Here is a 16,074-nt window from a genome sequence, read left to right as displayed (position 1 = left end):
TTTTATATTTTCAAAAAATTCGACATCTTTATTTATAAAAAAAATGAATTTTTTTATTTTCGAAAAAAGACAATTATATTTTCGAAAAAATCAACTTTTAAATTTTCAAAAAAAATCAATTTTATTTTCTTTGTAAGCATAAGGAAGTTATTTGTTTCAAGTGTGGCAAAGAAGGGCATATTAGTCGTCAGTGTCAAAAACCAAAAAAGGCACAAGACAGTGGAAATGTACTTTGGCTGGGACTCAGACAGGAAATGACGACGGACTTGTCATAGGTACATGTTTCATTAATAATACTCCTTTAATCACTATTATTGATATTGGTGCTACTCATTGCTTTATTGCTGCTGATTGTGTTGAAAGATTGAATCTTGCGTTGTGTGCTATGAATGGAGAGATGGTCGCCGATCTTTCAGCTAAGGGATCAGTGACTACTTCTATTGTGTGCTTAAAGTGTTCTGTGTCGATCTTCGACGAAGACTTTGTTGTTTATTTAGTTTGTTTGTCGTTAAGAGGGTTGGATGTGATCTTAGGTATGAACTGGTTAGAGCATAACCATGTTCATATTAATTGTTATGATAAGTTTGTGAGGTTTTCTACTCCTGAAGAGGAGGGAGTTGATTTGTCGTTTGCTAAACAGTTACAGTTTTTAATGAAATAAGAAGTTCAGGTTATCTCATTGATGGCGTCGTTATCTATGGAGAATCAGGCTATAATAGATGAGTTGCAGGTGGTGCGAGAATTTCCTGAAGTTTTCCATGATGACAATCATGATGTACCGCCAGAAAGAGAAGTTGAATTTACCATTGATCTTGTACCTGATATCAGGGCCGGCCCTGGGTCTGGGCAAGCAGACCCACAGCCTAGGGCCTCAAAAAAATAGGGCCTCAATTGGGAGGTGTGCTTAAGAATTTATAATACTGTAATTATAAATTATATTTTTGTTGGTGAAAACAGTAATCAATTCCTTGCTTTTGGCTCAGCGGTGGCGTCATTTCTTTGCATCTGAGTGATAGGGTTCGATTCTTAATTGCATACAAATTTTAATTATTAGTTTTTTTTACAAAAACACTACTGAGTTAATTATACCTAGCCTACAAATTTTAATTATTAGTTTTTTTACAAAAACACTACTGAGTTAATTATACCATAGTGCTACCTAATTCCATAGGTTTGTAATAAATTTCTATATATATTTTTGTAACAACTAGTATATGACCCGCGCGTTGCGCGGTTTGACCTATAATATATTATTAACATTATATGTAATATTTTAAACGTTAAAATATTGTTATTATATTTATTATTATGACTATAAAATCTAGAAAAACATATATATTAAATGATGATAATTCAATATCACACATTTATATACACATGATTATGAAAATAATAATAAAAATAATTAATTAATAGATTTTATCATTAATTAAAATTTGTATCAAGACAATAAGTGACTGAATAAATATAAATAAAAGATAGGAGTTACAAAATAGAAAAAAATAGCTGAAAATTTATTAGTTATATTTATATATTTATTCAATCAATGACATTTTTAAATTATTGACTTTTGATATTGTATTTACTTTAATTTTATAATCTTTCACTATTATCCTAACTATTAATTTTTTAAAAATATTTTTCATAGATTTGAAATTATTCATCCATTTCATTAATTAATATTCATTTCATTATTGTTACTATTAAAAAATATTTTTATTTATTTAACCTCTTATTAATTTAACATATAGAAATGATTATTTAAATAATTTATATAGTATTTGTGGATTTAAATATGTAAAATTTATTAAACATTTGTGTACGTAGATGATTATTTAAAAAACAATTCAATTTAAAATTAATAAAAGAGAATATTTTTTAACATTGTAGAAAAAAAATTTATTGAGTTTTTAAATTATTTTCAATTGTAAATTATTGTTTTAATATATATATATATATATATATATATATATATATATATATATTATGTTTAAATTTTTTATTCATATTAAAATTGATTTTATTTATTCTTTATTATAGATTATTTATAAAAAAAATTGTTCTTGTAAGTTATTGACGTAGTCTTATGCTGTAAATAGGAAAAATATTTTTTTTTATATTTAAGGTGATATAAGGTTCATATTTTATATTATTATACACAAATTTATTTGATAAAATTAGATAATAAAATTAATTGTATCCAAGTAATCATAAATTATAAAAAGAAACATTTTTAATAATAACTACCCTAATTTAAATAGTTAAATAAATTATTAAGATAAAATAAATATAATTTTAATGAAATATTCATACTATCATTACAAAAGTTATATAAATTAAGCTAGTATTAAGATAAAATAAATACAAAATATAAAAAAATTAATATATAATTACAAATATTTAAACTTATATAATAACAAAAATAAATTAAATATTTAAATAAATAATAAATCATTATAATATCATTAATATTCTTAATTCTTACAAAAACCTAGTAGAACATGAGGCAAAGGAAACTTAAAAATGATTTGTAGCTAACTTACAATTACATGTGAAATTGAAACCAAATATAAACCTCCGCTCCTATTAAATCAGAGTTCTTCAAACACATTTTTAACATGCGAAGATAATCTATAATAACATTAGATCTTTTACTGAGACAAACATTAATTTAACCATCAGACCTTTAAATAACAAAACTACATTCAAATTCTAATTCTAAAACATAATAGTTCAAAGACTTATTACTTTTCAACATAGTTTATGTTCAGCTCCTATTAAATCAGAGTTTTTCAAACATATTTCCAACCTGCAAGATTTTTTAATGTTACATCAAACAATATATATGATAAATTATTAGAGAGTGAAAAACTATAAAACTATTAGTTTTATAACTTATTCATTAAAATTCGTATAAAGGTCAACTATAAAAATCTCATTACTCGTTGAAAAAATATATATAATATTGATTTTCATATATAATGTTTTAATTGTCAAACTATTTTTTACAATACAACTCATCTTAAAAGAATAATTCAAAATTATAATGTCAATTGTAAGAAGATGAATGAAGATGAATAACAAATATAGGACATAAAAAAATACCACATAAGAATCCATCTTTCGATAAAATTCTTAAATATATCTTCAATACCTGCACATAATATTTTATTTTACAAAATGAAAGATTATGATCAATATTTCAATAAAATTATCGAATATATCTTCAAAACCTACTCATAATAGAAGATTATTAAAAAAAATCTAAAGAAAAATAGAAAATTATGAAAATAAAAAAGAAAGCATAAGGAGAAATAGAGTTTTAGTGAGACAAAATAATCCTGTAAACTGATAAGTTGGTGAGACACTCCTTCCCCCTTAAATATTATCATAAAATCAATAAAAGTTCAACCATAAATACGAATTAAATTAACAATATAATGTAGATTAAATTCTACCTTAAATAATATTAATATGTATTAATATGAATCAAATAGTAACTGTCATAATTAAATATTTCAATTTTAAAAAAAGGGTTAAATATGTTTCTAGTCCCTACAAATATTCCAGTTTTCACTTTTAGTCCCTCTAAATATATCCTTTAATGAATGGTCCCTATAAATTTTTCCGTCTTAACATTTAGTCCCTGACGTTAGAAAGTACTAACGGACGCTGACGTGTACATGCCATGTGTGTAATTAATTTTTTTTTATTTCTTTGTTGTGTTACATGTTATTTCAGGTGATAGGTTATTAAACAATGTCCAAGTGCTTAACCCTAGCCTCCCTCCATATGCATCGTTCCCTCAATCTTCCTCTCACTCCATCTCAATCGTTCTCTCACTCCATCTCAATCGTTCCCCTCTGTTCATCTTCTTCATATCTGTTCTATGGGTTATTCGAAGTCAAGCTCATCAAAGGGGGTTTCTTTTTCATCTTCATCTGGAAAAAATCGAGTTGAGCATATATGTGGTTGCAAGGCTCGAATGGTGTCATACCAATGCAGGAAGGGAATAAACAAAGGGAGATTATTTTGGCGGTGTCCATATTGGAGAAGTGAAGATACATGTGACTTGTTCATATGGGATGAAGATATTGATGATAAATCTGGATATAAGCAAGGTGAAGACTGAGTTTCAAGATATGGAAGCAATGGGTTATTTGAAAGAGATGAATGAAAAGATAAAAAAGAAGAACAAAAATTTGAAGATGAAACTCAAGGCAGAGGAGTTTTCTGGAAAAATAAAAGTGTTGTGTTTTGTAATTTCATTGATGTTTAACATCTATTTTCTTATGAAATCCTGATGTCGATTAGTTGTAACATTTAATGTTTAATGTGTTTCATTAAGTAGGACACCATTTGTAATGTATTTCATTTGTAATGTGTTTCATTTGTAATGTATCAGTAATGTGAATGGAAATGGCACTTCTTATGTTCAGTTTACTCTGTTCAGTTGAGTTTTATTGGCATTTGTTCAGTAATGTTAAGGATTACATAACATATATAACAAAACATAAAGGAATAGGAATAACATGATTACATAACATTCATTACAAAAGACTTTAATTTTCTGAAATATATTGATATTCATAACTTAGTAAAGCATAAAATATTACAAAATCATTTTCTGAAATATACTGATATTCATAACTTAGTAATTGTACATGACTGATCTGATTGTACTTGCACAAAATATTACAAAAGACATAACTAAACAGAAACATTATACTAGCAGTCTGGTAAAGCTCTTTGGCTACATAATATTCCAAAACATTATACTACTTAATACAAAACACTTCATAATTAAACAGAAAGATTTGGCTAGGTAAAGCTCTTTGCAATGTCACTCTATTTTTTCCCTTTGCTGGTAGTAGGCTTTTAATTAACACTAGCAGTCTGGCTTGCATCAGGCTGAGTTCTTGCATCAGGCTGAGTTCTTGCAGTAGGACTATTGTCCTCACTAAGTGGCACAATATCAAGTATGTCATCATCCAGCATAGCTGCCAAGGCTTCAGGCTCTATTCCACAAAACCTTCTTAAGGCCTCATCAGAACATGTAGACCTTTGTGTGGAAGGCCTTTGCACATCATGATCAGGAACTTGTGTAGCAGAATCCATAGCAGTTGCAGCAGGCTGAATTGTACCTGCATCAGGCTGACTTGTAACTGCATCAGCCTGTATTGTACTTGCACTTGGGTGACTTGTACCTGCACCAGCCTTTGCCTTCTTATAGTTTTCTACCTTTTCCCTAAGTGTTGCAAACCTACCCATAACATAGTTCCTAATCCACTCAAACATAGTTAAGATTGGTTTGTCTCTTTGCATAAGTACAGTGGCATTAAATGATTCACTAAGATTATTCATAAGAACATCACATTTAGAGTAGAATGGAAAGGCATGCTTACACCATTTATGTCCTGGAACTGCATTCAACCACTGATAAGCATCTATATTCACCTCCTTAATTTGCAACATCTTTGCCTCATGCTCTTCATAATATGTAGCTTTCGCGGCAGCCATCATCAGATCTCTGTATAAGGTCCCTCCTCCAAATTTTTTCTTGAAGTTGGCATATAAATGCCTTAGACAAAATCTATGCTCATATGAGGGATATTCCTCTTCAAATACCTGCACAAGACCCTGGTAATATGGACAAATTGACACATTAGAAACTAAAGTAAACATTAAGCAAATTAACACATTAGAAACCAAAGTAAGCATTAAACATATATACCTTTTGCTGATCAGACATAAAGCACCATTTTTTATCACCAATGTCTTCAATTAGTAACTTCATGAACCAACTCCAAGTTTCCCTAGATTCAGTCTCTATTACTTCAAAAGCAAGAGGTAGATACTGATCATTTGCATCCCTCCCAACAGCTATCAATAAGATTCCACCATATTTGTTCTTTAGATGACAACCATCTAATCCTATGAAAGGTCTACATGCCTTAGTCACAGCTTGCTTTGTCCCATCAAAACACATGTAGCATTTATCAAATCTTGCTTGCAAACCAGGACCAGGTGTGGTAATGTTCAACTTGAAGGTGTTTCCTAAAGAAGCCCTCCTTAATTCAGCACCATATGACCATAACATACCATATTATTTACTTGAATCTCCTTCAACCACTTGCCTTGCCAACTGTCTAGCTTTAAATGCTCAGCAACCAGTGATCTCAGTGGAAAACCTTTGTCTTACATCAGCTACAACCTCACTTAACTTCATCTTTGAGTTGTTTTTCAACTTGTCTACTAGCATCTTAGCAACCCACTCAGCCTTTGCATTCTTATTGAAGAACTGTCTCCCACATTTGTGTTTTTCCAGATAAGTTTTCACCCTGAATGTAGTAGTTCTTAGTACCCTGCTGCATAGTATAGTATAATTACAAAGCTTTTTTTAAGTACACACAATCCTACACCTATTTGCATCATTTTTGGCTAATGTCACCTCCCTACCATTTAGAACATTGTGCTCCATTACAGCCTTTTTAAACTTTTTCAAAGAAGAGAATTCCATACCAACTTTGAATTTGAAATCTTTTGTTAATGTCTCCTCTTCATTGAACCTAATCATTGTAGACCTTTCATCACTGCTATCTTCATCAGCACCACTGTCAAGTTCATCTGTGAAGTACTCTTGTTCTATAATATGTTCCCTATCCATCTCTTCTGTGATAAGGCCAGGGTTGGTTGGTGCTCCATTGTTACTACCAGGGGTATTCTCATTTCTAGGGACTCCTTCAGAGTTAACCATTCCAATGTCTTCATCACCATCGTGCATTCTCTCATCTTCACTATCTGAAAAGTGAATACCCTCAACAGAATCTTCACATGTCTCATACCCATCACCACTATCTTGTTCACCATCTTTATGGCCCTGTTGGCTCTCTATAATCCTTTCCATGTAGGTCATCTCATTTGTGTTTCCTTTGGGCTCAGTATAAATTTCAACATCACTGTTATTACTCACAACATACACAGCTAACAAATCCGCATCCTCATCATTCCTAAATGGTTTAATATTTGTTTCTAATGAACCCTCTTCATGCTTCCACCACATTTTCACTTCATCCAAACTAAATGCAGAGTCCATCGTTGTAATTAGGTCTCGAGCTTCAAAATATGACCAGTAGTCAGTGTCTTGTCCAACAAAAGAGTAAACCTCACCATCTGCATACCTTAAGATGGGGTCCTTTACAAAATACCCCTTTGTATAAAAGACAAGCTTAAATATCCCCATCCTGCAAACAGGGTAATTTGGATATTATAACACCACACGGTGGACCACACATTGAAACTAAAAACACTAAATTATAAAACACAATGGTCCCCAAATTGAAAGTACAAACCCTAAATTTGACAAAGATGCAGAGTGGTCCACACAACTGAAATAGGGAATAATAAACAACTAAATGATAAACTATGACTATGTCACAAAAAGCAACAAATAAAGAACTATTAAACAGCAAGATTCGCACCTGTATTCAGCAACTGGGACCACCGAGATAAACAGGGGAAACACGTTAAGATGCTTGGGTTCAATCTTCGGTGTAAACGAACTAGTTCAAAATTATTGCTTCAAAACTCGTTGATGGAACAGAGAAGAAGATGACGATTTACTAGGGTTAACATCTTTGCAGAAATGAAAGTAATTTTGAACGTCCCAACTATTCATTACATGTAACACAACAAAGAAATAAAAAAAAATTAATTACACACATGGCATGTACACGTCAGCGTCCGTTAGTACTTTCTAACGTCAGGGACCAAATGTTAAGACGGAAAAATTTATAGGGACCATTCATTAAAGGAAATATTTAGAGGGACTAAAAGTGAAAACTGGAATATTTGTAGCGACTAGAAACATATTTAACCCTTAAAAAAAAATCAAGGACATGAAATTATTGTTCATCCTTTTAATTTTATTTTTTAATCCATGTAAATTTTGATTAATTAAATCCTCCTTTATATTTAGTTTAACTCTATATATTCTCTCATTTTAAAAAACTTTAATTTAAAATTATTTTAGCTATTTTAAATTATCTTACCTCCAGTTTTACATATTCATATTCTTACTCTTAACTTTCATAATTCTCTTCCTTTTTTAAAAATGCTTAATAATATTAAGAACATTAATTTATTACAAATATATTAATTGTGGTATAAAAGAAATTAATGAGAAAGTTAACCGTTTTTATAGAAATATTATTTATGAATTACATTTAGAAGAAATTTAACACTAAACTATAATATTGCATTTATTAATTATAAAAATTTAAACTTTAATATTACATTTATTAAATTTTAAAGAGTTTCTTATAACTTATTTTATTATATAACATTAATGAAGTTAATAGTCTAATAATCTTTTAATTTTGTAACTTACATGAAGTAAAGAAAAATAATAATAATGAAGAAAAAATTTCTACTCAATAATTGGAAATAGAAAAAAATAGTTAATTATAAAATGCAAAATGAAATTTGCCAATTAAAATATCTTGTTGAGTTTTGCGAGTAATAATATAGTAACTATTCTTATTTGACTTCTTTTATTTTTAGTTTTTTAGATTTTTTTGTGTTGTTGTAATTATTAAATAGATAATAATAATAATAAAAATATTTTTTAAATATATTTTGAATCCAAAAATATATATTAAAATCTTCTTTATGTTTTTTATTTCTTTTCTGTTATAAATTAATTTGATTGTTAAAATAATTTTGTATAATATAATCTTGATTAATATTATTATTATTATTATCATTATTATTATTATTATTATTATTATTATTATTATTATTTATTTATTATTTTTTAAAGCTATGGCTCAATATTATTATTTGTTATGATTAGTATTATTTGAATTTTTATTATTATATTAATAATATTAATAATATTAATAATTATTATTATTAATATTATTTTTGTTATGATTATTATTATTATTATTGTTGTTTTTATGATTATTATTATTTTAATTATTATTATTGTGTCAATTTAATAACTAATAGATTTAAGATTGTGGTAATAAATATATATTACTTATTATTTATATATATTATTATTAATATTGTTTTTGTTATGATTATTATTATTATTGCTATTGTTATGATTATTATTATTATTTTAATTATTAATATTGTTTCAAGTCAATAACTAATAAATTTCAGATTGTGGCAATAAATATATATTACTTTTTATTTATATTATTATTATTATTATTATTGATATTATTATTGGTATTATTATTATTATTATTATTATTATTATTATTATTATTATTATATTTATTCTTATTGTAGGGTTAAATTAGTAAAGTTAAAATTAGAGTTTGGGGTCAAATTAGTAAAATTAGAATTAGGGTTTATGCTTAGAGTTGCTATCAGGTTGACATGTGGCTAGGGTTACCATCATGACAACCTTGCATTTATATATATTAAGATAAGATTAAGATTAAGATAAGATTATTATTTATTAAATATTAATTATACACTAATTTTTATATAATCAATTATAATTTATAACGAGTTTACAAATTTTAATTATTAGTTTTTTAAAAAAACACTTCAATCTTTCTTAATATGACAAATTGACTTAATTATACCTACCTAATTCCATAGGTTTGTAATGAATTCCTATATAATTTTTTGTGATAATTATCATTTATCAAATATTAATTATAAAATAATTTTTATATAATCAATTAAAATTTATAATCAAATTTTAAATCAAATTTTATTTTCGATAGTTACTTATTGTAACCCTTATAATTTTATTTTAATTTATTTCGGCAAGAAATTATTTATATATTATAATTAAATATTTAAAAATTTGTCATACAATTAGCTTATTTATTATCATATTTTTATGATGAAATCAAGTTTATTATCAGTTATATTTTAATTTATTATTTATCTGATCATTAAAATATTTTTTTTATGAATTAAACTTAGAAATTGGAGCAATTAAGACACCTACAAGATTCTCATTCTTAATTCAATTAATTATATTTCGATTTTAAATTCTTTAATGATTTGCATATAACTTATTGTCATTTGTATTGAAATTCTTTTTATGGTTAAAACTACTAAGACTTTATGATATTGTCTCCGAGATTCTTTTCATTTTGTAGGTGAGTAAAACATCATTTTTTTTATATTAAGGGTCAATTTTTTTATTTGCCCTGGGCCTTTAAAAAGTCGGGACCGACCCTGCCTGGTACCATACATGTGTCGATGGCACCGTATAGGATGTCTGCATCTGAATTGTCAGAATTAAAGAAGCAACTGGAGGATTTACTTGAAAAGAAATTTGTAAGGCCAAGTGTATCATCGTGGGGAGCTCCAGTATTGCTAGTAAAGAAGAAAGAGAGAAGCATGAGACTTTGCATTGATTATAAATAGTTAAATAAAGTAACAATTAAGCCAAGTATCCACTTCCAAGAATATATGACTTGATGGATCAATTAGTGGGTGCTCGTGTGTTTATTAAGATTGATTTGAGGTCGGGTTACCATCAGATTAAAGTGAAAGATGAAGATATGCAGAAGACGGCTTTCAGAATGCGATATGCACATTATGAGTATTCAGTGATGCCTTTCAGTGTTACTAATGTGTCGGGAGTGTTCATGAAATACATGAACCGTATCTTTCATGATTATCTAGATCGGTTTGTAGTGGGGTTTATCGATGACATTTTGATTTATTCTAAGACAGAAGAAGAGCATGCAGAACATTTGAGATTAGTATTGCGGGTTTTGAAAGAGAATAAGTTATATGCAAAGTGTCCAAATGTGAATTTTGGCTGAAGGAGGTGAGTTTTCTGGGTCATGTCATTTTAGGTGATGGCATTGCTGTAGAGCCATCTAAGGTAGACGTTGTGTTGCAATGGGAAACTCCAAAGTCGGCTACCGAGATTAGAAGCTTCTTGAGATTAGCTGGTTATTATAGAAGGTTTATCGAAGGTTTTTCTAAGTTGGCACTTCTGTTGACTAAGTTAACTTGTAAGGGTAAGACTTTTGTGTGGGACATTCAATATGAAGAAAGTTTTACCGAATTCAAGAAAAGGTTGACGTCGGCTCCGATTTTGACATTACCTAATCCGGGAGAATCTTTTGTGGTGTATTTAATGCTTCTAAGATGGAGTATAATCCGGGAGAAATATACTCCATATAAACCTTACATCTGCATCAATCTTTAGATCAAACTTATTGAATCTCATTTTCCCTTCATTATCAATAATGGATGAACGATACCCGATCTTGGTCACTCTTTGATTGTCGATGTAATGTAAGAGGTTCTCTAGTTTGAATTTCAGATATATCAAAGACGTGTCATCTGTAACCCTAAATTCAATAAGGGACCTCATGTCGTTGTAGTAAACACATGCTATATACCAATATTAATTTATTTTAGAGTTTTTTTTTAACATTATACATATTCATATATTTTTTAATACATTATGGACCATACAAAAGTTTTCACCACCAATAGATGGTTTAGGACATTTCATCATCTTAAAATATCGTCAGTTGATCTCGCAAGTGTCGCATCCACTTTAATTGGACTTTTGGTTGTGTAATGGTGAAATGTACTCCATATAACCCTTACATCTGCATCAATCTTTAGATCAAACTTAATGAATCTCATTTTCCCTTCATTATCATTAGTGGATGAACGATATCCGATCTTGGTCAATCTTTGATTGTCGATGTAATGTAAGAGATTCTCTTGTTTGAATTTCAGATATATCAAAGATGTGTCATCTATAACCCTAAATTCAATACGGGACCTCATGTCGTTGTAGTAAACAAATGTTATATACCAATATTAATTTATTTTAGAGTATTTTTGTAACATGATACATATTCATATATTTTCTAAAACATTATGGACCATACAAAAGTGCCAGTGCAATCATAACCATACAAAAGTAACCATACAAAAGTGTTAGTGCAATCCTAATTATGCAATTTCAATTTGACTATTGGTGAAAAATTATATAAAATATGTTGAAGAATCATACATCCCAAGTGCATTCAATATGAATAATTTAACACTATATTTAAGGTCACCATATTTTTGGTGGAGAAGGACAAAATTCAATACACCAGTTTTTTTTTTCTTCAAAATAGCTGACCGAATTTTCAATAAATTTGGTATAACAAATACACATATTTTCAATATATTAAAAATACTAAAGTACTAGCTTTTTTTGAAAAAAAAATTGAGATATTATGGACGTTTATGAATGTTTATAGAGGTGCCTGTGAGTCAAATATAAACTTGTACAACATCTTTGACCGAATTATTATGCTGAATTATCAAATTATATGTGCTTATGAAATATAATTTCTCTCTTCCGGACCTTCGGAAATCTTAGCATAGTAGCCTTCATTTTGCATCATCCGTTCAAAAATCTTGGAGTTTTCTCTCTTCCCCTTTCACGTATATAAATCACGAGTTCTTATTATAGGAATAGCTCACTTCGTTAACAAGTTGTCATGAAGACTTTTACTTTGTCTCTCGAATTATAGAAATAGCTTATTGCAACAGAATTCAAGATACTAGTGGTAGAGAATAAAAAGATAGACTCGTGACAAAACTAACCATAGTTTGGATTAGAATCTAAAATAACAGATCCAAATTCACAAGTGCAGGAAAAACTGAAGACAAGAATTAATTATATGATCATCATTCTCACTTTGTTATTTTCAAGACATTTGCTGTTTAACTCCTAAATGAGACATCCTTTTATAGCAGCTACGGTTCATAAGATATCCTTGATCGCTGTTTTATAGCAGCTATGGTTTATAAGATATCCTTTTATAGCAGCTGTTTTATGCTCCACCACATACAACAAGAGTGTTTTTCTAGTTTTACCAATGGTGCAGGTGATTGATGACAACTGAAATTATTACTTTCTATTATAAAATTAGGGAAGCAAAAAACATGAAACTTTTATTTTCTATGATCACTATAAATACAAGGAGAGTAATAATTAATAGGTTGAGATAGTCTCAAACTTAACAACAACAACAACCACCAAATCTTTTTCTACTTGGTGGATTAAGATACATGGATCAAATGAAATGATAATATTTTGTAAGAGACCAAGTTCACAGATAGTCCGCTTAATTCTAAATATCTTTTTAAGTTTTGCCTAAAGTTTTCATTGGTCTCCCGTTCTCTTTATACTATTTCTAATTTAACATCTAAAAGTGGAACACCGGAAATTTAAATGGGAAAGAATACCGGCTAGTAAAGGCCCAGCATCCTGAGTTCTGTGACATGGCTGGGGTCGAGTTCGGGCACATTCTTTACATGTTCTCGATCTTCTACCACATATTCCTGACAATGAAAAAAGTAAACAACAGAGTCAAGAGTTTAGTACCTTAAAGTAAAGAACATGTTCTGGAGCATTTATTAGTAGTATTACATAGCAGACCTTTGTCAATTCTTGTTTGGCAAGAACGTGGTAGTGACGTTCATTGATTCGTTGGCCACATATTATTGCTATAAAGAAGCCATAGAGCAAACCCACCAAAATAATGGCGAGAACTGCAAAACATAGCACAATTATCAAATGAAATGTGATACATGTCAAGTATTGATTTAATCCATACATATTCATGTGATACATGTTAAGTATTGATTTAATTCATACATACCGGCCATTGTATAAAATCCATATGGATGTTCTTCATAACCAAACATTTCTCTAAGTTCATCCCCATAGAATTTGTAAATAAGCACCCCCAAGAAAGCAACAACGAGTTGGACAGTGATGAAAATGAAAGCATGATCTCTGGCAACAAGGAACTGAAATTTCAACCTCAACCACCAGCGATCTTTTGGGACATTTGCTCGTAATATGAAGACAGCTCTGCACTCTGTACAGTGAGAAAAAGCAAAGCCCTCCTTGGTAGATCTCCAGTTATCCAAACATGATCTATGGACATATTTTTGTGTACCTTTGCAATGGCAGGGGGCAATTAAGTCTTCTCCTAAAACAATTCATTTAAATGTTAGTAATTTGATTGAGGTGTAGTAGAATTGTATAAAAAGTAAATGAATGAAGCACCTTCAAAATCAAGGCATATTCGGCATTGCGGCTGATCTGTAATTAGAAGACGATCAACGCGAACATTCTCTATATCATCGTCATCATCATCATCAGAGTTATTGTCAGGAATAATTTCACAGGAGGAGTGATTCAATATGGGTTGGGACTCTGAAGATTGTTCCTTGTCAGAGTTTGAAGCTAATTGCATTTCGTGAAATGTATAATAAGGATCACAGAATAGACCATTTCACCACAACCAACAAACCTGCAAATCAGCTGAGTCAACTTCACCCCCAAAACCGAATTGGTTATTTGAAGAGAGATTTGCAAATATAAATTGAAAATGCAAGGTTCCAATGGAGAATGTTACCTGTATGATAAGAAAGTTGAATTACGAATCTTAGGGTTGATTGAGATTGAGATTGAATTGAAAAAGTGCATGCAATTTAGGGATCTAGGGTTGCCACAAAAGAGACGATGAATGAATGGATCAGGAGAGCGGCGACCGAGAAACCTAAAATGGACCACTTGTCTCCAGATAGGATGGTCCATAACGCCCCATCCATTTTTTTTAATTGAATTTTCCATTACACTATTTGGCGATGAAAGTCACTACTGAAAATTTTGGAATTACATCTCCGAAATTATCTCATATCAAATTTAAAGTTTAAGAAATCTATTTTCGAAAATATTTTGTTTTATTTAAGTATTAAATTTAAATATTTAGAAATAATTTCGAAGATGTATAATAGAAATAAATTAGTAATAGAGTATTTTTGGAGGTATGTTTCTGAAATAAATCAAAATATATCACATTGTTGAAGAACTATTTCATTCTCTCCTTTTCACTCCACAGCCAAAAATCATCCAAAAACTTCATCCATCCTCATTCCGTTTTTCTTCTTCAAATCAAGTTTTAAGTGATTTATTATGTCAAAGAGAACATAAAAAGCTTCAGTTTCAAGTAAGCTTTCACCATTTCATCCAATATTTTTTTGCATTGGTGCTGAATATTGGATCGAAATATTGCGTTGCTACGGAAATACATTTATAAAACTTACCTACATTATTTCGAAAGTGTATTTCTGAAAATATATCATTTACAGAACAAAATTATTAACAGATTTTTTGTTTTGTCCTTTTTGCCCGTTTTAAATATGGTGCACCCCGACATGTTTTCCAAAGTTGTTTCGGCCAAGTTAAATGATGATGTTAAGCCGAATGAGATGAATGACGACGCTAAAATGATTGTTGTCGAGATAGATGTTGGATAACAATTTCCAAATGATCAAGTTTTCAAAGCTCGTCAACATATGCTTGACTAGGTCCGAATGGGTGCTAGCGAACTCGGGTTTGGCGTTGTGATTGGAAGGTCCAACAATGACATTAGTAGAAGGCAAGAATTTGTAACGATGATGTGCGAGAAAGGTGTGAAATATGTTTCAAGAGTTCAGCATTTAAAGCATGATGACGGCGCATAGGGAAGCTTACACACGGCTATATGGGAATAAGGAAGGATTTGATAAAATTCACAATGCTCTTGTTCCATGTGGAACCAGTTCCACACCACCTGAATAGTGAATGTGCCTCTCTGAAATGAGCCACCTTATAACAAGTGCATATGACAGGGTGTGTATCGATTTGACGAGATATGATTTTTCAGAGACATTTTCCCACTTCAGAGTCGCCCACCTCGAGACCCATTCGGCTGCATCATTTGCATTGGGTATCTTAAATCGCTCCATTTTGTTCAGGTTTATTTGAAATCGTCAGTGGAGTGGACGATACATTCCGCAAAAGAGGCGGAAAGTTAGCTGGATTACTTTTTGGAGATAAGGGAACAATTTACGAAGTTGACGGAGATTGAAAAATAATCAAATAGGGAGAAGTCGAAGAAAGAACTGATTTTAGATTTAAGCGGTGACAATTTGTTAGGTATATTTTAGAATGTAGTCGAACCAATTTTTGTATGTATTGTCGTGCATAATATAAATTCTATACGATTCAAT

The 16,074-nt window shown here is 29.7% G+C and overlaps 1 protein-coding gene across 2 annotated transcripts; it reads right to left on the bottom strand.

The window, feature by feature from the left end:
- Nucleotides 1-12,939: 12,939 nt before the first annotated feature.
- LOC131648286 (uncharacterized) lies at nt 12,940-14,623 on the bottom strand. 2 transcript variants are annotated; one of them, XM_058918068.1, is made up of 5 exons: nt 14,436-14,623; nt 14,084-14,350; nt 13,671-14,006; nt 13,448-13,560; nt 12,940-13,350 (listed from the first exon to the last, which is right to left on the bottom strand). In XM_058918068.1, the coding sequence occupies exons 2-5, from the start codon at nt 14,271-14,273 to the stop codon at nt 13,258-13,260; spliced, it is 732 nt and encodes a 243-aa protein (XP_058774051.1). In that variant the 5' UTR covers nt 14,274-14,350; nt 14,436-14,623; the 3' UTR covers nt 12,940-13,257. The 2 variants fall into 2 exon arrangements, with proteins under 2 accessions (XP_058774051.1, XP_058774050.1); XM_058918067.1 differs by having other exon boundaries at nt 14,084-14,330; nt 14,436-14,622.
- Between the last annotated feature and the right edge of the window lie 1,451 nt (nt 14,624-16,074).

This window comes from Vicia villosa, linkage group LG2 (genome assembly GCF_029867415.1).
Source record: "Vicia villosa cultivar HV-30 ecotype Madison, WI linkage group LG2, Vvil1.0, whole genome shotgun sequence".
Lineage (NCBI taxonomy): Eukaryota > Viridiplantae > Streptophyta > Magnoliopsida > Fabales > Fabaceae > Vicia > Vicia villosa.
The sequence above is the reverse complement of the archived record's forward strand: the minus strand, read 5'-3'. Positions and strand labels throughout refer to the sequence as shown.

Excerpts from the sequence above, each read along its gene's own strand:
- LOC131648286 (XM_058918068.1), bottom strand. The coding sequence starts at position 14,273 with ATGCAATTAGCTTCAAACTCTGACAAGGAACAATCTTCAGAGTCCCAA. Across the intron at positions 14,007-14,083 it reads AATATGCCTTGATTTTGAAG|GAGAAGACTTAATTGCCCCC; the intron begins GTGCTTCATTCA and ends GAATTGTTTTAG. Across the intron at positions 13,351-13,447 it reads CCAAACAAGAATTGACAAAG|GAATATGTGGTAGAAGATCG; the intron begins GTCTGCTATGTA and ends TTTCATTGTCAG.